Source organism: Ranitomeya variabilis, chromosome 3 (genome assembly GCF_051348905.1).
Source record: "Ranitomeya variabilis isolate aRanVar5 chromosome 3, aRanVar5.hap1, whole genome shotgun sequence".
Classification (NCBI taxonomy): domain Eukaryota; kingdom Metazoa; phylum Chordata; class Amphibia; order Anura; family Dendrobatidae; genus Ranitomeya; species Ranitomeya variabilis.
In genome coordinates, this window is record NC_135234.1 from 113,565,615 (window position 1) to 113,586,394 (window position 20,780).

Sequence of the window (20,780 nt, forward strand, 5' to 3'; positions counted from 1 at the left end):
CAGATAAATGAAAACACATGACAAATTACACCATGTAATTGTTTACTGAAAAAAAAACTAGGCCAAAATGGCGAAGCAGTGTGTGGAAAATTAAGTACACCCTTACTGCTTCCATAGGAATTAAGAGGGTAAGTTTCAGCCCTATAGTGCTAATCAGATAAATGTTAGTAATCGTTAATAAGCAGGTGAAGCACCTCAATAAAAGCAGAAGTTTTAGCAGTTTGCTGGTCTGGAGCATTCAGGTGTGTGTTAACACAATGCCAAGGATAAAAGACAACAGCAATGATCTTACAGAGGCAATTGTCCCTGCCATCAATCTGTGAAGGGTTTTAATAATTAATTTTATATGTGAAAATTAAAAAAAATAAATATCTAGTGTGGCTTTAATCTCGGCGAGTCAGCGGAAGGGTGAGACTCTGTAATTTTGCACCATCTTGGTTATTTTGCTGTGACTGTTCTATATGTTATTGTCTGTTTGTGATTCAATAAAGTATTATCACACTGTTTTACCCTCACCCTGTGTTGTCTGAGTAATATTACATACACGGTAAAAAGAGAGCGGGCGTTCAGTGGGATGAGCCCTGGTCCATGCGGTTTCGGGTCAGTGGACAAGAGCATCGACTGACCTCCTGTGTTTCCACATTTAGTTTTCTAGAATTATTACATACAAAAAGCATCTTCATAGGTATACTAACAGACAGGAATATATCTATCTATGACTGCCTTACCTCCCGTACAAGGCAGTTGTGAGAATTCAAGTCCCGATGAATTATATTCATAGAGTGGAGGTAGGTCTAGAAGTAATTATGCACATATATCAGAAATACTTTTCACATTGTATATATAAAAGATAGATAGATAGATAGATAGATAGATAGAGTGGGTACGGAAAGTATTCAGACCCCTTTAAATTTCTCACTCTTTGTTTCATTTCAGCCATTTGGCAAATTCAAAAAAGTTCATTTTTTTCTCATTAATGTACACTCTGCACCCCATTTGGACAGAAAAAAAACAGAAATGTAGAAATTTTTGCAAATATATTAGAAAAGAAAAACTGAAATATCACATGGTCATAAGTATTCAGACCCTTTGCTCAGCATTGAGTAGAAGCGCCCATTTGAGCTAGTATAGCCATGAGTCTTCTTGGGAATGATACAATAAGTTTTTCACATCTGGATTTGGGGATCCTCTGCCATTCTTCCTTGCAGATCCTCTCCAGTTCCGTCAGGTTGGATGGTGAACGTTGGTGGTCAGCCATTTTCAGGTCTCTCCAGAGATGCTCAATTGGGTTTAGGTCAAGGCTCTGGCTGGGCCAGTCAAGAATGGTCACAGAGTTGTTCTGAAGCCACTCCTTTGATATTTTAGCTGTGTGCTTAGGGTCATTGTCTTGTTGGAAGGTGAACCTTCGGGCAAGTTTGAGATTCAGAGTGCTCTGGAAGAGGTTTTCATTCAGGATATCTCTGTACTTGGCCGCATTCATATTTCCTTCAATGACAACCAGTCATCCTGTCTCTGTAGCTGAAAAACACCCCCATAGCATGATGCTGCCACCAACATGTTTCACTGTTGGGATTGTATTGGGCAGGTGGTGAGCAGTGACTGGTTTTCTCCACATATACCGCTTTGAATTATCACCAAAAAGGTCTATCTTCGTCTCATCAGACCAGAGAATCTTTTTTCTCATAGTCTGGGAGTCCTTCATGTGTTTTTTTAGTAAACTCTATGCAGGCTTTCATATATCTTGCACTGAGGAGAGGCTTCCGTCGGGCCACTCTAACATAAAGGCTCGACTGCTAGAGGGCTGTAGTGATACTTGACTTTGTGGAACTATCTCCCATCTCCCTACTGCATCTCTGGAGCTCAGCCACAGTGATCTTGGGGTTCTTCTTTACCTCTCTCAACAAGGCTCTTCTCCCACGATTGCTCAGTTTGGCTGGACGGCCAGGTCTAGAAAGACTTCTGGTGGTCCCAAACTTCTTCCATTTAAGGATTATGGAGGCCACTGTGCTCTTAGGAACCTTTAGTACTGCAGAAATTATTTTTTTTAACCTTGTCCTGATCTGTGCCTTGCCACAATTCTGTCTCTGAGCTCCTTGGCCAGTTCCTTTGACCTCATGATTCTCATTTGTTCTGACATGCACTGTGAGCTGTGAGGTCTTATATAAACAGGTGTGTGCCCTTCCAAATTAAGTCCTATCAGTTTAATTAAAAATAGCTGGACTCCAATGAAGGAGTTGAACCATCTCAAGGAGGATCACAAGGAAATGGACAGCATGTGACATAAATATGAGTGCCTGAGCAAAGGGTCTGAATACTTATGACCATGTGATATTTCAGTTTTATTTGTTAATACATTTGCAAAAATTAGTACATTTCTGTTTTTTTTCCAGTCAAGATGGGGTGCAGATTGTACATTAATGAGAAAAAATGAACTTTTTTTTAATTTACCAAACGGCTGCAATGAAACAAAGAGTGAAAAATTTAAAGGGGTCTGAATACTTTCCGAACCCACTGTAGATAGATAGATTAATAGATAGATAGATACATAGATAAAGGGTTCATAGATATAATCTCACCATTCCAGCTGCTATATCTCTCGCAAAACTGACTCTCTGATTCCAGGGATGTTGAGCGTCCTAAAAGCACAAGGAAAACTTACCGTAATAACGTTTATGCTATATGATCTATTCTGTGAAATGCTGTTACTAATCTAATAACATTTCAAATGTCTATGCCACGTATCTGAAGCTCGCTATAGATGTTAGATTGTTATCAGGTGGCAGGTATTGCTTGACAATCAGGTTGTGTTAGATGTGCATGTTGTTTACACAAGGGTTAGTGGCTGCTTGAAATCTCCCTATGAGTAGGGTTGAGCAAAACGAATCGGACAAATTCAAAAATCGCCGACTTTCGGCGAAGTCGGGTTTCATGAAACCCGACCCGATCCTAGTGTAGGATCGGCCATGAGGTCGCCGATCTGCGCGCAAAAGTCATGTTTCATTTGACGCTTTCAGCACCATTTTTCAGCCCCTAAGGCTGGAGGTGTTGAGCCAGCGTCATCGTCTGGCTACACAAGGCCTCGAAGGCTCCCTTATCTTGGAGTAGGAAAACCGCTTTTAAAGCCGGAGCAGCAAGAAAAAGTTTTGGCTTTCCTTGCTGACTCAGCCTCTAGCTCTTCAGAAAGTTCCAAATATAAAAGCAGCGAGTCGTCAGTGGATGCTCCCGGTCAGGAACAAGACGTTTCCTTGTGTTCTTCACCCAAACCAAAAGTGAAGGATGCGTCAGGCGACACTACAGGTTACACCATGGAGCTCTTTACACATACCGTGCCTGGGTTAGAAAGGGAAATTGTTAACTGCCCTTTACAAGATGAATCGGACATGGAGTGCACTGATGCACAGCCACAGCTAGATTATTATGCTGTTCCATTGACTCAGATCACTACATTGCCCTCGCAGTGTACTGAGCCAGAATCTGACCCTGATGAGACTATGGTGCCCCGTCCCGAACGCTATAGCACCTTACACGGGGACAAAGAGGAAGGTGCAGACGAAAGTGCAGGTTCCTTCATCAGGTGGGGGGACATACTCGTTGGGGACGTCACTGGCACAGGGCCCCTCATAGTACGCAAAAGTGTCTCTGCCAGTGGGAGGCACCACCCGCCGTCAAACACACCGTCGTACTATGAGGGGCCCTGTGCCAGTGCCAACGAGTGGGCCCCCCTGCTTGCTCAGGATCACAGCACTTGCAAAGTTGAAATACTTACCTCTCCCTGCTCCTGTGACGTATTCCGCATTTCCTGGGCCCACGAAAATCTTGAGCCAGCCCTACCCCCCCACAACTTTAGCCAAATGACCCCCAGTTTTCAGTGCCTAACTATTATTATAAAGTAAATTAAGATTTACAAGCTTCAGTAATAAGAATTGATGTTTTTGGCATTAAAATGGGCACTGTAGGTGTTTTCCTGTCCTCCACTCACTGCCGACTTTGATTCCCCATTGACTTGCATTGGGTTTCGTGTTTCAGTCGGCCCCCGACTTTTCGCAATAATCGTCCGATTTCACCCGACCCCGACTTTTGACAAAGTCGGGTTTCGTGAAACCCGACTCGATCCGAAAAAAGTAAAAGTCGCTCAACTCTACCTATGAGAAAACAATAGGTGATCAACTAAAAAGTTAGTAATTGGAGGATCCAAAAATACCTATGAATCATGTCACCACCCTGTAAAAAATAAGATAACTCCCTGAATGAAAATGGCAATCAGCAGCAGTCTGTACATTGAGGATCTCTGCATGAGCCCTTATCCTGTCCGGGTCAGGGCTAAGTCTCAGTAGCTGCTCCAATTGCTTTTTGTTGTCAGCAGCGCTGAGGTCATTTTGACAGTGCTGCAGACAACCAATCAAAATCATAAGTCCAGAACACAAAATAGGGGTTCGGCACTTCAAAAATTCATATGAAAAACTAAAGACAGGTGATCAATAAATTCTCCTGACGAGAAGAGTTCAGCTCACTGATTGGCTGCTATGACGCAGCAGCCAATCAGCGCTAGATCTGGGCAGGGTAAGCAAAGGAGATTTGTTTTGGAAACTTATAGGAAGAACTTTTCTAATAAGGGACAACCCATTAAAGTTAAAGAGAAATCGTCTCCTGATTACTGTTTCCCAAACAGCAGGCAGCATGATTCAGATCCTCGCTGCATGGTTGCAGCTAGACATATTTTTCTGTGAAATACTCTCATGTTTCAGAGGAAATATACTTTGAAGATCCATCTGGGGCCATAATCAAGCACAATACAATATTAACTGTGCCCCCTGCCGGCTATTCACCATGCTCCTCTAGGTGAATGAGAAGTGTATCGCTATGGGAGATACCTATATGACGTTGCCCAGGCATAAGAAGGCAGCACAATACTGGAAAAAAAGAAAATGCCCCCAAAGGAACTTGAAACCAGCTTTTTCAGTTATACGTGGTAAGACTGATGTGTCTAAACTTATCACACTGAGATCTCACTGCCAGCGCTTACAGAAATTACAAGCGCAGGGAGAGGAGGACACATTACATTCACAACTCTGTATCTATCTCAGACATCAGGGAATAAAGCCATGGTAGCTGACATAGCTCCAAAATGGCAGTGCATGTGACAGCTCTCCTCTCACAGCGCTGTCATGTCATTCATAATGTCATCACATGACAGTGCTGGCAGATGAGAGCTGCAGCATGTCACACACAGAGCTGTGTATCTATGCCAAATATTGGATGATTATTTCCCAATGCTTGGGATAGATGCAGAGCGGTGTATGCAATGACGCACAGCACAGCTGTCCTCCCTCTGATTAATAATAAGTGCAAGCGCTGGCAGTGTGACATAGGTAGGCACATCATCCTGAGAAAGCCTTTTCTAAGATTCTAAGGAGTGTTTGCTATTTTCCCATATCATGCTGCCTGCTTATGATTGGGCATGATCATACAGTGGAAAAAGTAAATGTCCCAAACAAAAATCTCTGCTAACACCACCTTGGTTAAAGGTGAAATTAGCAGATTAGGCACAAGGACCTGGTCCTGCGATGCCTGCTTCTGTTGTCAGGTGATGCCATATTCATTCTGCGGGCAGCGATGATGATGGAAGAAACCTAAGAACCAGAAGCTCTGGGCAGGGCAGGCTCTCTCCAGGCCTTAAAGTGTTAGAGTTATCAGCTCCATTCTTCAGCCAATTGGAAAGCACCACACACTACTAAAGCACCCAGGTTACTGCTGGAAGCTTTCAGGTATATCCTTGTTCTCCATTTAAGGGCTCTTGCAGACATCCATGCAAATCAGTCGGAGCACAGACTACCAATGCACGGACTGGCAGCGATCTCCCGACTGCAGCATGTCAGCTTTATGTATGTCTATGAGGCTGGCACGCTCGGGTCAGGAGACCAGCAGCCAGTCTATGCATTGTGGTCCAAAATCGGACTGAGATCCAAGAACTTGTGTGGTCAGCTCCTGTCTAATGGATTTATTTCCTATTTTGATCTCTGTCTGTTTTACTGACTATTCTTCTGTCTTCTGATTTTGTACCTTTTCTGCCCTCTTGGTTGTGGCCTGGCTACCTGACCACTCCTACCAGTCTGAACCACAAACACTGGCCCCAGCTAAGGGACTCTGTGAAAGTCCAGATCCCAGGGGTTAAAGGGTGAAGCTCAGGGCAACTCCCGGTATCTGGTAAAGGAGTGGCTTGCACTAAGCCTGTCCGTGGTAGCCATTTTTAATTTTTAGAGTTGTCAGGCGACCATTGACAGACACTCATTACATTATACCTGGCCTTCACCCTTTAACCCTTGTACAGGGATCTGAACTTATACAGGGGCCCCTCGGATGGGGCCACGGAGTCAGTTGCTGTTCAGTGGTGCAGGCTGGCAAGAGTGGTCAGGTAGCTGGGTCAGAACCAAGAAGGCAAAGAAGGTACAAAATCAAAAGAGTAGTCACTAGGCAGTAAAACAAGCCGTGGTCAAAACAGGAAACAAATACACTAGATGGGAAATAAACACCCAGAAATTAACCAGAGGAGAACAAAATCATATCTGGCAGCTTCTAGGGGTAAGCTGGGAGCCTCAATAGGGTGTGGTGCTTTCCAATTGGCTGAAGCAGGGAGCTGGACAACACACCCATACTGCCAGAGTGGATGGCACTACAGGTCCCAGCCACCTTAAACAGGCTAGGTTCACATTGCGTTTACAGCAGCCCGTTCAACACATACGGTAACGGGCTGCTGTAAACGCAAGTGCCGGTATGGCAGCACGCTAGCGCAGATAGAGCATCTGCTAGCTCGATCTGCGCTAGCAGTGACTGACCCGGGGTCCGTCACTCAATGACGGCACATCCTTAGCGCACGCCCATTGTGGGCGTGTGCTAGAGATGCGTCCGACATAGGAATTAATGGCGGCCTTAAGGACTACGTTACACCGCGTTTATGCCTGGTGGAGTTGTAACAGGAGAGGACAAAAAAATTAATAACTACCGGTGCATTTTATTCTGGTTTTCAGCCATTTTACCATGAGGTGGCCAGTTTGTAAAGCATTTTAAATTAAATAAAATGTAATTATAGGTACACTATTCTACTTTAGACCACCACCATAATCGCCTCTTCCATCCTTAATACCCACCCTGGAGCACCATGCATAATGGATACCAATGCTAACCCTTTCATCATCTGAGAACATCAGACATAATAGGTATACTAAAGCCAAGTGGCTACACCGCTGTAGACCACCAGAAGCATAAAAGGAATACTATCACTTACCCCTAACACTATGCAATAATTGGAAAAAGGATACTTGTCTGAAGGCTAAATAATAGAAGCTCAGCTTCAAGTGTAAAAGCACAAAGTATTGTTACAGCTTTCATTGTGAGGGTCAACATTATTAACCCCTTCACCCCCGGAGCTTTTTCCGTTTTTTCGTTTTCGTTTTTCGCTCCCCTCCTTCCCAGAGCCATAACTTTTTTATTTTTCCGTCAATATGGCCATGTGAGGGCTTATTTTTTGCGGGACGACATGTACTTTTGAACGATACCATTGGTTTTACCATGCCGTGTAACAGAAAATGGGAAAAAAATTCCAAGTGTGATGAAATTGCAAAAAAAGTGCAATCTCACACTTGTTTTTTGTTTGGCTTTTTTGCTAGGTTCACCAAATGCTAAAACTAACCTGCCATTATGATTCTCCAGGTCATTACGAGTTCATAAAAAATAACCTAGACATGTTAGGTGTCTATCTAAGTGGTGGAAAAAAATTCCAAAGTTTGCAAAAAAAAAAAAAATTGTGCGATTTTCCGATACCCGTAGCGTCTCCAATTTTCGTGATCTGGGGTCAGGTGAGGGCTTATTTTTTGCATGCCAAGCTGGCGTTTTTAATGATACCATTTTGGTGTAGATACGTTCTTTTGATCGCCCGTTATTGCATTTTAATGCAATGTCGCGGCGACCAAAAAAACGTAATCTTGGCGTTTTGATTTTTTTTCTCGCTACGCCATTTAGCGGTCAGGTTAATCATTTGCTTTCATTCATAGACCGGGCGATTCTGAACGCGGCGATATCAAATATGTGTAGGTTTGATTTTTTTTTAATTGTTTTATTTTGATTGGGGCGAAAGGGGGGTGATTTAAACTTTTATATATTTTTTATTTTTTTTATATTTTTAAACACTTTTTTTTTTAAATTTTGTCATGCTTCAATAGCCACCATAGGAGGCTAGAAGCATGCACTACACGATCGCCTCTGCTACATAGAGGTGAAGCACAGATCACCTCTATGTAGTCGAAATGGTGGTGTACTTTGAACGCCGACCACAGGGTGGCGCTCAAAGCAATCGGCCATCAACAACCATAGAGGTCTCAAGGAGACCTCTGGTTGTTATGGCAATGCACCGCTGACCCCCGATCATGTGACGGGGGTCAGCGGTGCGAGCAGTTCCGGCCGCGCGGCTTGGAGTGCTAGTTAAATGCCGCTGTCAGCGCTTGACGGCGGCATTTAACTAGTTAATGGGCGCGGGCGGATCGCGATTCCGCTCGCGCTCATTGCGCGCACATGTCAGCTGTACAAAACAGCTGACATGTCGCGGCTTTAAGGTGGGCTCACCGCCGGAGCCCACCTTATAGCAGGGGATCTGCCAGCTGACGGAATAGTACGTCAGCTGGCAGAAAGGGGTTAAGGATCTCATAACATTTCACAATCCAGGATCTTATAAAATTTGTTTTAAAAATGGAAGAATTATGCACCAAGTTGCCCCCAGCACTTCTGAGACTTATTACTGTCATATATTTTCATGGACTAGGCAAATGGGAGAAATTGAAAATTGCATACCATCCCCTTTATCACCCGGCGCAGAGTCCCTCCAGGGATGTATTCTGTAATAAAGTTCAATCTCTTGTCCTTGTAAAGTACACCTATAAACCTCAGGACATTAGGGTGCTCCAGACAACGCATGACCTTCACCTGCGGGACAAAGGAAAACCACTGACATTGTGTTAATACTATAACCTATGCCTCTGACAATCCTCCCCCAATGATGTCACCAAGCCATAGGTGATAGTTCCTTTGACATCACACCTATAGTTTCATTACCCATTGTGGAGGTCTAAAAAGAAGGCATCACATTCTCACAATGGGCCACAGTTGTGGCTAAAGTCGCGGTACTAAATTTATAGGGCCAGTGCTCTTATTCATGTTACTACCTATAATGTTCTCATGTCACCACTTGTTCTGGAGCCATTGAAGGGAATCCGGGTTTCCCTTCTGAGAGAGGCATAATGAAGGGTCAGAGACTTTGATTCCAGCAATGTGTCACTTACTGGGCTGCTTGCCACCATTGTGATAAATCCCTGTTTTATCTGCTGCAGATCTACCAGTTCTCTTAATACTGAGCCCTGTATAACCCTGCCCACAACACTGATTGACAGCTTTCTGTGTACACTGGGCATAGGCAGAAAGCTGCCAAACAATGGTGGGGACAGGGTTATAAAGAGCTCATGATTATGGAGAACTACATGGCAGCAGGTTTACTAGTCCTCTAGTAATAATCTCCTGCTGATAAAGTAATGATTTATCAAAACTACAGCAAGCAGGCCAGTAAATGACACATTGCTGCAATAAGGGTTTCTGTCGCTACATTATGCTGCTCTCAGATTAGGTGGAAAAAAACAGGTGACAGATTCCCTCTGTGAATTCAGCGTGTGCACCTGTGCCTTACAGAGAAATTACCCTTCTCTGCTGTCACAGAAGTACAATTTTCTTATTGATCCACCCCGTACATCCTGTTTTTTCTATTTTTCTTCTAAGCTGCACAATATCCCTTTTTCTCTACTTTTTCAGCAGCAGCATATGCCCTCAAACCTTATTTGCTGTGGCAGCACAATCCCCTGACTCCCATCTGATATGCCAAAACATCCCCCTGACTCTCATCCAATGCTGCAGAACATCCCCCTGACTCTCATCCAATGCTGCAGAACATCCCCCTGACTCCCATCAGCTGCCGCTGCACATCCCCCTGACTTTCATTCACTGAGGCAGCACATCCCCATGACATCCATCTGCTGTGGCAGCACATCCCCCTGACATCCAGCACATCCCCCTGACATCCAGCACATCCCCCTGACATCCAGCACATCCCCCTGACATCCAGCACATCCCCCTGACATCCAGCACATCCCCCTGACTTCCATCTGCTGCGGCAACACATCCCCCTGACTTCCATCTGCTGTGGCAGCACATCCCTTTGACTTCCATCTGCTGCGGCAGCACATCCCCCTGACTTCCATCTGCTGTGGTAGCACATCCCTTTGACTTCCATCTGCTGCGGCAGCACATCCCCCTGACTTCCATCTGCTGTGGTAGCACATCCCTTTGACTTCCATCTGCTGTGGCAGAACATTCCCCTGACTTCCATCTGCTGTGGTAGCACATCCCTTTGACTTCCATCTGCTGTGGTAGCACATCCCCCTGACTCACATCCGCAGCACCTCTCCGACTCCCATTCGCTGTGGCAGCATATTCCCCTGACTACTATCCACTGGGGCAGCACATCCCCCTGAATCCCAACTGCTGCAACAGCACACCCCCTGACTCCTATCTGATGCAGCAGCACATCCCCCTGACTCTCATCTGATGCGGCAGCACATTTGCCTGACACTCATCTGATGCGCACCCCCCTGACTCTCATCCGATGCGGCAGTACACGCCCCTGACTCTCATCCGATGTGGCAGTACACCCCCCTTACTCTCATCTAATGCAGCAGCACATCCCCCTGACTCCCATCTGATGCGGCAGCACATCCCCTGACTCTCATCCGATGCGGCAGCACACCCCCCTGACTCCCATCTCATGCGGCAGCACATCCCCCTCACTCTCATCTGATGCGGCAGCACATCCCCCTGACTCTCATCAGATGCGGCACACATCCTCCTGACTCTCATCTGATGTGGCAGCACATCCCCCTGACTCCCATCTGATGCGGCAGCACATCCCCCTCACTATCATCTGATGCGGCAGCACATCCCCCTGACTCTCATCAGATGCGGCACACATCCTCCTGACTCCCATCTGATGCGGTAGCACATTCCCCTGACTCTCATGCGATGTGGCAGCACATCCCCCTTAACTCCCATCTGATGCTGTAGCACATCCCCCTGACTCTCATCCGATGTGGCAGCACATCCCCCTGACTCCCATCTGATGCGGCAGCACATTTCCCTGACTCCCATCTGATGTGGCAGCACATCCCCCTGACTCCCATCTGATGCAGCAGCACATCCTTCTGACTCACATTAGCTGCGGAAATAACGCGGTCCTGCTGTATTTCATATATGGAGTTGGGAACTGTTCAACTGCAAATGCCTGTAGAATGAGATAGCATAAAACACTTGCCTCTTTCAAAAATGTTCTTTGTGTTTCTTCATCAAATCGAATTAACTCCTTCATCACCATCACCTCGCCAGTCTGACGATGAGTAACCTGGCAACAGACAGAAATAGTACACGTCATTATATCCAATTCGCAGACTCTAGGCAACATATAAACATTCAGGCAGATTTGTCAATGCATAGAAATACCATGAAAAATACTGCACTCAGGCCACCTACTGATGCAGGGGGGACACACTAATGAACCAATCGCATGATCCAGCAGTGTTAATAATTCTCCTGCATTTGCCGTTTAGCAAATACCTGGCAATTGTTACTGAATACACAAGTAAATCAGCATGTTTTATTAATTTTTTTTTTTTTAAATCTCCTAGCAAATGAAAGAATTGTTTGTGGTGTTACTCTCTTAAGCATAAGGAATATTTTAGCATTGATTAAACTAATAGGATGGAGTCTGTCTGTACAGAACAGAGCTTGTCTGTATAGGATCGAGCTTGTCTGCACAAAATGAAGCTTGTCTGTATATGATGGATCTTGTTTGTATAGGATGGATCTTGTTTGTATAGGATGGTGCTTGTCTGAATGGGATGGAGCTTGTCTGTATAGGATGGCGCTTGTTTGTATAGGATGGAGCTTATCTGTATAGGATGGAGCTTATCTGTATAGGATGGAGCTTGTCTGTATAGGATGGAGCTTGTCTGTATAGGATGGTGCTTGTTTGTATAGGATGGTGCTTGTTTGTATAGGATGGAGCTTGTCTGTATAGGATGGTGCTTGTTTGTATAGGATGGTGCTTGTTTGTATAGGATGGAGCTTATCTGTATATGATGGAGCTTGTCTGTATAGGATGGAGCTTGTCTGTATAGGATGGCGCTTGTTTGTATAGGATGGAGCTTGTCTGTATAGGATGGCGCTTGTTTGTATAGGATGGAGCTTGTCTGAATGGGATGGAGCTTGTCTGTATAGGATGGCGCTTGTTTGTATAGGATGGAGCTTATCTGTATAGGATGGAGCTTGTCTGTATAGGATGGAGCTTGTTTGTATAGGATGGAGCTTGTCTGTATAGGATGGCGCTTGTTTGTATAGGATGGAGCTTGTCTGTATAGGATGGCGCTTGTTTGTATAGGATGGAGCTTGTCTGAATGGGATGGAGATTGTCTGCAAAGAACGGTGCTTATCTGTATAGGATGGAGCTTGTCTGTATAGGATGGAGCTTGTCTGTATAGGATGAAGCTTGTCTGTATAGGATGGCGCTTGTTTGTATAGGATGGAGCTTGTCTGAATGGGATGGAGATTGTCTGCACAGAACGGTGCTTGTCTGTATAGGATGGAGCTTGTCTGTATAGGATGGAGCTTGTCTGAATGGGACGGAGCTTGTCTGCACAGAACGGTGCTTGTCTGTATAGGATGGAGCTTGTCAGTATAGGATGGAGCTTGTCTGCACAGAACGGTGCTTGTCTGTATAGGATGGAGCTTGTCAATATAGGATGGAGCTTGTCTGCACAGAACGGTGCTTGTCTATATAGGATGGAGCTTGTCTGTATAGGATGGAGCTTGTCTGAATGGGATGGAGCTTGTCTGAATGGGATGGAGCTTGTCTGCACAGAACGGTGCTTGTCTGTATGGGATGGAGCTTGTCTGAATGGGATGGAGCTTGTCTGCACAGAACGGTGCTCATCTGTATAAGATGGAGCTTGTCTATATTGAATGGAGCTTGTCTATATAGGATAGATCTTGTCTGTTACTTGGGTATTACCTTGATTGCCTGCCCAAAGCAGCCCCTACCCAACACTTCTCCGGGTATAAGATCTGAGGGCCTGAATATTCGATGTGATCCAGCAACACCACGGACAGATTCCGAGCGACACATATCTCTTTTGGAACAAGATGGTGAACCCACACAGCTGGATCCGGGTGATCGGTCTATGCTGCAGCTGCGCCTTCACATGGGAGAGGAAGAAATCATACTTAGCATTAATAGTTAGCATAATAGTCCCATTTTCTTTTCATGGGCAGAGGCTTTAGGGTATGTGCACACGATCAGTAAATGCTGGGGGTTGGATGCTGAGTACTTATACAACGTCAAACCCACAGTGTCCAGCTGTTACAGCATAGCGGATGGGATTTCAAGAAATTCCATGCTCACTATGCGTTCACAGATGCCTGAAGCTCACCCATGGAGACAGACATGTGGCACGTCTTTCCAGACCGCAGCATGTCAGACGCGAGTCTCCGCAAGATAAATGTCACCCATACAATGTATTGGATGCGGGGAATCTGTACAGTTCAGTGATCACATGCGGATTCACCTGTGTTCAATAGACGGCAGCACTTTGGACACAATACGCCCAAAGTGCTGTCACTTCCGGATCGTCTGCATATCCCCTAAGAGTGGATGAAGAATAACTTTAACTTTGGATTACACCCTCATTAATAAAGCATAAGAGATCTGATCATACTGCATTAAAAGCTGTTTCAATTTTTTTTTTCATTATCTAAGATAATTTAAAGTGGTTCTCTAGGAATAGAAAAAATACAATAAACAACTAGAGGAAATGCCTCTCTAAATACATTTCTAAATATATTTCATAAGAAAACGACACTAGTTTTGCCTATGGAGGCAATCACTATTGAATGAAAAAGCTTGTTCGAGAATGTTAGGACGGTGCCCTTGAGCATGTGCAGCAGGAAAGCCATTTCAGCACTGTAGCTTCCTACTGCACATGCTCACTAGCACGTGTCCTAACATTCTAGGACAGGATTCTGTCAATGTAACAAGGTGGCAGCCATTTTAATTCTATAATTACTATATTCTATATATTCTATATATTACTTCCATTAACAAAATGAATATGATTTGACGATTAAATTTATTTAGGAATTTATTGAGAATGACAATTACCTTTTTTATTCCTGGAGAACCCCTTTATATCTTGAATAATAACAAGATGACTGATTTCTTCCTAAAATAACACCGAACCTGTCTATGACATCTATCTGGTACAATTCGCTCAATTTAACTCTTTAAGGCTACGTTCACACGATCCTTTTTTCACTGCGGATTTTTCAGGTCCTTTTTTTGGAAAATCCGCAGTGAAAACCGCAGTGCTTTTCACTGCGGTTTTTGATCCTTTTTCTACTGCGGATTCCACTGCGGGTTTCCAACTGCAGTTTCCTATTGGTGCTGTTGGAAACCCGCAGTGGAATCCGCAGAAAGAAGTGACATGGTACTTCTTTTTTCCGCAGGCAAATCCGCGCGGATTTTCCTGCGAAAAAAAGGATTGTCGGCACAGCGGGTTTTGTTTTCCATTGGGTTACATTGTACTGTAACCTGCATGGAAAAAGGATGCGGATCCGCAGCTGCAATTCCACTGCGGATCCGCACCAAAAACCGCAGCGTGTGAACGTAGCCTAACGACGCATCCAATTCTTTTTTTGCAATTACATTTTTTACTCTTCTTGTTCTAGAGACATAGTGTTTTTATTGTTCCATTAAGGTAACCATAAAAAGGATGCATTTTTATGGTACAAGTTTTAGGTATGAAAGAAACTACTTATGTACCTATATAATTTACTGAAAAATGGAACAAAAATTCAAATGAGGTGAAATGGTGAAAAAAAAAATCACAATTTCACCTTGATTTTTGGGTTTGGCTTTACAGCAGTAATTGTGCAATGAAAATTTCCAGGTTTCATTAATCTTCAAGTCATTAAGATTACCGAGCATATAGTTTTTCAAATTTCTATTATTTTATTTTAGTGCCTTAAGAAAATTTTGAGCTATAGAAAAAAATCTGCTTGTATTGCACTTTTCAGAGAACTACTTTTCTACATTTTTCCATTGATGGAGTTGTGTACCAGCTGTAGATTTGCTACAATTTTGGGGTACATATTACGTTTGATCAATTTTATTGCATTTTGGGGGGATCAACAGAAAAAACAACAACTCTGGTGTTTCGATTTTTTTTTTCACTGCAGCATTCGCCTTATGGGTTAAATAGTTTTATATTTTGATAGATTGGACTTTTATGGATGTGTTCATACAAAATCCGTGTAGATTTAGATTTTTTTTTCATTTCTTTTTGGATTGGGAAAAGAGTAATTAAAACATTCATTTTTTATCATTTCAATATTTTTAAAAACAACTTTTTACTACTTTTCACTTTATTTGTCACGGAAACTTCAAGCTGCAAAGTACTTGTACTATAGATTACTTTACTTACTTATTGCAGCTTATAGTGAAATTGATTGTCTCCTAATAAGCCCGGCATATTGTAGCGTGTTCATCATTTAATTTGCCTTGCTACAAAACTTAGTATAAAAACCAAACCTGAATCTCAATTTGCAGACACGTGTTTCAGGGTGTTGCCCCTCTTAAGTGCAAAGCATGAGATTTTATTTGGCTGTATAAGGCCGGGGTCACACATGCGTGTTTTACGGACGTAAGAGCGCAGAAACTACGTCCGTAAAACTCGCATTACATACGGCACAATTATTCTCAATGGGGCTGCTCCTATCAGCCGTATATTACGGATCCGTAATATACGGCTTTCTACGGCCGTACAAAATCGCAGCATGCTGCGTTTGTCAGCGTATTGCGCAAAAAAATCGCCAATGAAAGTCTATGGGGGCGAGAAAAATACGGATTTCACACGGACCAGCAGTGTGACTTGCGAGAAATACGCAGCGGTGTTAGTGAAAAGTCGGTAATTCAATTGCCGGCTTTTCATTTCTCCTGCACAAACCCGACAGGATATGAGACATGATTACATACAGTAAACCATCTCATATCTCCCTTTTTTTTGCATATTCCACACTACTAATGTTAGTAGTGTGTATGTGCAAAATTTCAGCGCTGTAGCTGCTCAAATAAAGGGTTAAATGGCGGAAAAAATTGGCGTGGGCTCCCGCGCAATTTTCTCCGCCAGAGTGGTAAAGCCAGTGACTGAGGGCAGATATTAATAGCCAGGAGAGGGTCCATGGTTATTGGCCCCCCCATGGCTAAAAACATCTGCCCCCAGCCACCCCAGAAAAGGCACATCTGGAAGATGCGCCTATTCTGGCACTTGGCCACTCTCTTCCCACTCCCTGTAGCGGTGGGATATGGGGTAATGAAGGGTTAATGCCACCTTGCTATTGGAAGGTGACATTAAGCCAGATTAATAATGGAGAGGCGTCAATTATGACACCTATCCATTATTAATCCAATTGTATGAAAGGGTTAAAAAACACACACACACATGATTTAAAAGTATTTTAATGAAAGAAACACAGCGGTTGTTTTAATAATTTATTGCTCTCTCAATCCATCAGCAACACCCTCGCTTGGAAAAATAATAAACGCACAGGACTTTTCACAGATATCGCGCTGAATGAAATCTAAATACAGAATATATATATATATATGTGTCTCAATGACATATATATATATATACTGTATATATGTTTTAATGAACATTTGAGCACATAAATCCATTAGATGTCGGTTTTGCAAGCCTGCGCGAAAATCTCGCAGTACGGATGCCATACGGATTACATACGGAGGATGCCATGCGCAAAATACGCTGACACACCCTGACTACGGATCAATATTTTGGGAACATTTCTCCGTATTACCGCCGTAGTACGGACGTATAATACGTGGCGTATTGTCTTACGCCAAGTGTGACCCCAGCCTTAGAGGCAGCTGATTCGTTAAAAGGCGTACACCTCTTAATGAATCAGGTGAGGATGAAGTGGCACACGGTACGCCACCTCTCATCATGAATTTGACAAGTGGGAGCTGTCACAGCTCAATAAAGCCCCCATCCTTTCCTAGCTCCTACTTTGTCTGAGCTCGTCAAAAATGGCGCAAAAACACCAAAAGTATCACATTACTTTTGCAATCACATGTTGCACAAACATTTTGCAACTTTTTAAAGCTTTTAAAGATAATATTTTGTCTTTGATGAATCGGAGCCATAGCTATAGGTAAGGTCATTTTTTTTGCAAAACACATCTCGATAGAAATTTAATGCTACTAGCAAAAAAAAACACCTGTTGATAAATAAGGCACCATCAAAAACACTTGTAAAAAAGCATAAAATGTATGTGCTTACATGTTTTTAAAAGGATGAAAAAAGTGTAGATTATTACATTTATGATAAAGACTTACGTAACAGGCCTCTGGCGTCTGATTCCAGGCTCTGTGCAAGGGGTGGGCAAGGGGGTGTTTTCATGTGGGTCATGCTCAATGGTTAGCTGTAAGATCCTGCTGGTCTCTTGTATTAAAATATCAATCTAGAGAAATAATAATAATAAAAAAAGATTACTAAAAAAATAAACTAATAGGACAACGCAGCAATGAAGCTAATTAAGATGGCTCACCTCATCGAGAGGAACGCTGCGGATTGGGGTGCCATTGATCTCCAGTATTCGATCTCCAACATGAATTGAACCTTGGATGTCGGGACTGAGACAATCGGCGTCCAATCTAAAACACACAGCGCATTGTGTTGGAATATACGGTATACATTACTGTAGTCATTTCCTCCATAGAAGATACTTCATCATGCGCATGTGATAGCAATTAACTGCTAGAAAAATAGCGTGCGCCCAAACAAAAGCCGGCGTATAATATTATATCACTACTATTACTGATATATTTCTAACATAAAAATACACTAATGTAAAGTTGTGCACTCACATTGTGCAAATAACATGCAAAATAGCTCTAACATCCAGCGCCAAATCCCCAATAGTGGAACATAAACCATGTCACTAACAAAAGCCAACATGTGGTTTGGATTTGCCATGTAATTAAAACAAGATTCTTTTTTTTTAATGGACAGATCCAATGTATTGTCAATGCTAAGGCATTTTAATAAACTATTTTAATGACCTGGAAAAAAGGAAAATGTAAAATATTGCTCATTGTTGAATCTGACCAAAATGTCTTATAATTTAGCTTCCCAGCTCTCAAGAGCCTCATCATTCAATTAATATAGTTCTGCTCCTCACTGACTGTTCTCTACTACAACAATCATATATGGCTTAAAGAGAATGTCATCAGAAAACGGCCTATTGTACAAATCCATTTTTGTTATGGCAAATGTATTTTTAAAAACATTTTGATAGTGTTGATTTCTTTAAAAAAAAACATAAAAATCTTGCAATTTTTACACATACCACTTAGCCTAAGGCCACATTCACATGTTGAGTATTTGGAGAGTTTTTTACCTCATTATTTTTGTAAGCCAAAAACCAGGAATGGAAAAATCAGACAAAAAGTAAAAGGGCTGTTTCTCATCTACGTATAAATCATACGTGTGCAATTCGAAAGGAAAGGAAAGCAGACAGCTGTGAGCAGGTGTTTTTATTCTGGGAAGGGGCCAATATCCACGGAGCTTCCCAGCCTATTAATATTAGCTCACAGCTGTCTGTGTAGCCTGGTTATTGAAAAGGGGGACCCCCTAAATAATGACCTGGGGTCCCCCTATTTTTAATAAGCAGCAAAACCCCATAGTCAAAAGAAATAAACACACACATAAAAAATTCCTCCAATTGTAAAAAGCACTCCCTGACAACTACCCTCTTTTACCCACTTATTAGCAAAAAAAATAATCCACAGGGTCCGTCATAAATCCATAATATGGAGGACCCACGACGATCCCCAATTCTGCTACATCCGAAGGTCGTGATGAGCAGTGAGCTCAGTAACGTGACCGCTCAACAAGGCTGCCAGAACACACTGAGACTAGGGTGAAAACCAGTGACAGTGATGAGCGGTGACGTCATTAATGTTACTATAGGTCACAGCCGGCGGTTCTCACGGTAAACTCTGTGTGAGCCACAGGGGACAGTGTGTGAGCTAGCTAGCTGTGAACTGTGGTAACCTCATAGAGTTCACCGCAGTTAACAGCTGGCGGCTCGCACAAAGGTTACCGTGAGAACCGCCGGCTGTGACCTGTGGTAACCTTACTGACGTCACCGCTTGCCACTGTCGCTAGTTCTTACGCTACTTTCAGTGTGTTCTGGTGGCCGAGGTGAGTGGTCACATTACTGATGTCACCGCTCATTACAGCCTCCAGATGTAGCAGAGTTGGAAATCATCGTGAGTCCTCCATATCATGGGTAATTGTCGAGGAGTGCTTTTCACAATTAAAGGACTTTTGTATGTGTGTGTTTTTATTTCTTCTGACTATGGGATTAGTAATGGGGGTGTCTGACAGACACGTCTCCTTTACTAACCGTTAGCCTTAATGTCAGCGGCTATTACACAGCTATCATCAACAACAAAACCATTACCTATGGCTAAACACCAGATATGGTGCATATAATGGATGTGCCATTTCTGGGGTGCCAGTGCTGGTGTTATTAATCTGGGAAGGGGCCAATATCCATGGCCCCTTTCCAGCCTATTAATATCAGCCAGAACTGTCTGCTTAGCTGGTTATTAAAAATAGGAGGTTCCCATATCATTTTTTGGGGTTCCCCACTTTTAAATAACCAGTTAATGCTACACAGACAGCTGTGAGCTGATATTAGTAGGCTCGGAAGCTCCACGGATATTGGCCCCTTCCCAGAATAATAACATCGTCACCAGCTTATATCTGGAGACTCCAAGCAATTTTTTTTAAATTATTTAATAGGTTAAATAAGGCTAACCACTCTTTAGTGCCACATGAAAGGCACTGAAGGGTGCTAGTTTATTATATGTAGGGGGCTTGTGATATTAAATATCTGCAAGACATCTATCCTATTTATTCTATCTACCTATCTATTCTACCTATGCATAGCTGTATATAAGATTGCTTTATTGGTTTGTAAGCTAGCTTTAAATGACATCATTTCCACAGTTATCTGTCACTGAATGTAAGGGTTTTCAACACTGGACAATCTCTGTAATCTCGGCATGTACTATATTACCAGAGCAAAGCACATTCAATGAGGTTAGCAGAAAATATATAGAAGCAAATATGTGATCAGATTCCTCCCTACACCCACATCTTCTGCATTTGATTTTTGAAATACTTTCTGGTATCTATTAGAAAAAAAATTCCACTGACATCAGGCTGGGTCAAACTGACCTAATCAATGAGCATGTAAGTAATGAAAGAATGGTTTCCATGGGAGCATCTGACAAGATAATAAAAAGTAGAATATGTCTTGCTTTCCCACTAGTCTGAAATGATATGCGTCATTAACATTTAGTGTTATGTAGGTTAGAAGTAAAATAATAAGTGAAAAAAAATCAGCAATCCCTTACTTATTTTTTTTTACTTTGTTTTGAATACATTTTGTTGCATTTTACAATGAAAACTGGGAAATGTATAAATAAATATTCTTTCTCTTTTACAGTTCATCATCCTTACCTATTTTTTCAATGCAACTGACTTGTGTCT

The 20,780-nt window shown here is 42.8% G+C and overlaps 1 protein-coding gene across 2 annotated transcripts in view; it reads right to left on the reverse strand.

The window, feature by feature from the left end:
- LIMK1 (LIM domain kinase 1) overlaps positions 1-20,780 on the reverse strand; it is a 121,280-nt gene that overhangs the window by 16,033 nt on the left and 84,467 nt on the right. For both annotated transcript variants that reach the window (XM_077294534.1, XM_077294535.1), the window contains 7 exons: positions 17,764-17,869; positions 17,552-17,676; positions 13,154-13,337; positions 11,402-11,488; positions 8,842-8,973; positions 2,577-2,636; positions 729-794 (listed from right to left, as the gene is read on the reverse strand). In XM_077294534.1, the coding sequence (XP_077150649.1) occupies positions 729-794; positions 2,577-2,636; positions 8,842-8,973; positions 11,402-11,488; positions 13,154-13,337; positions 17,552-17,676; positions 17,764-17,869 (760 nt within the window). The remainder of the gene's footprint in view (positions 1-728; positions 795-2,576; positions 2,637-8,841; positions 8,974-11,401; positions 11,489-13,153; positions 13,338-17,551; positions 17,677-17,763; positions 17,870-20,780) is intronic.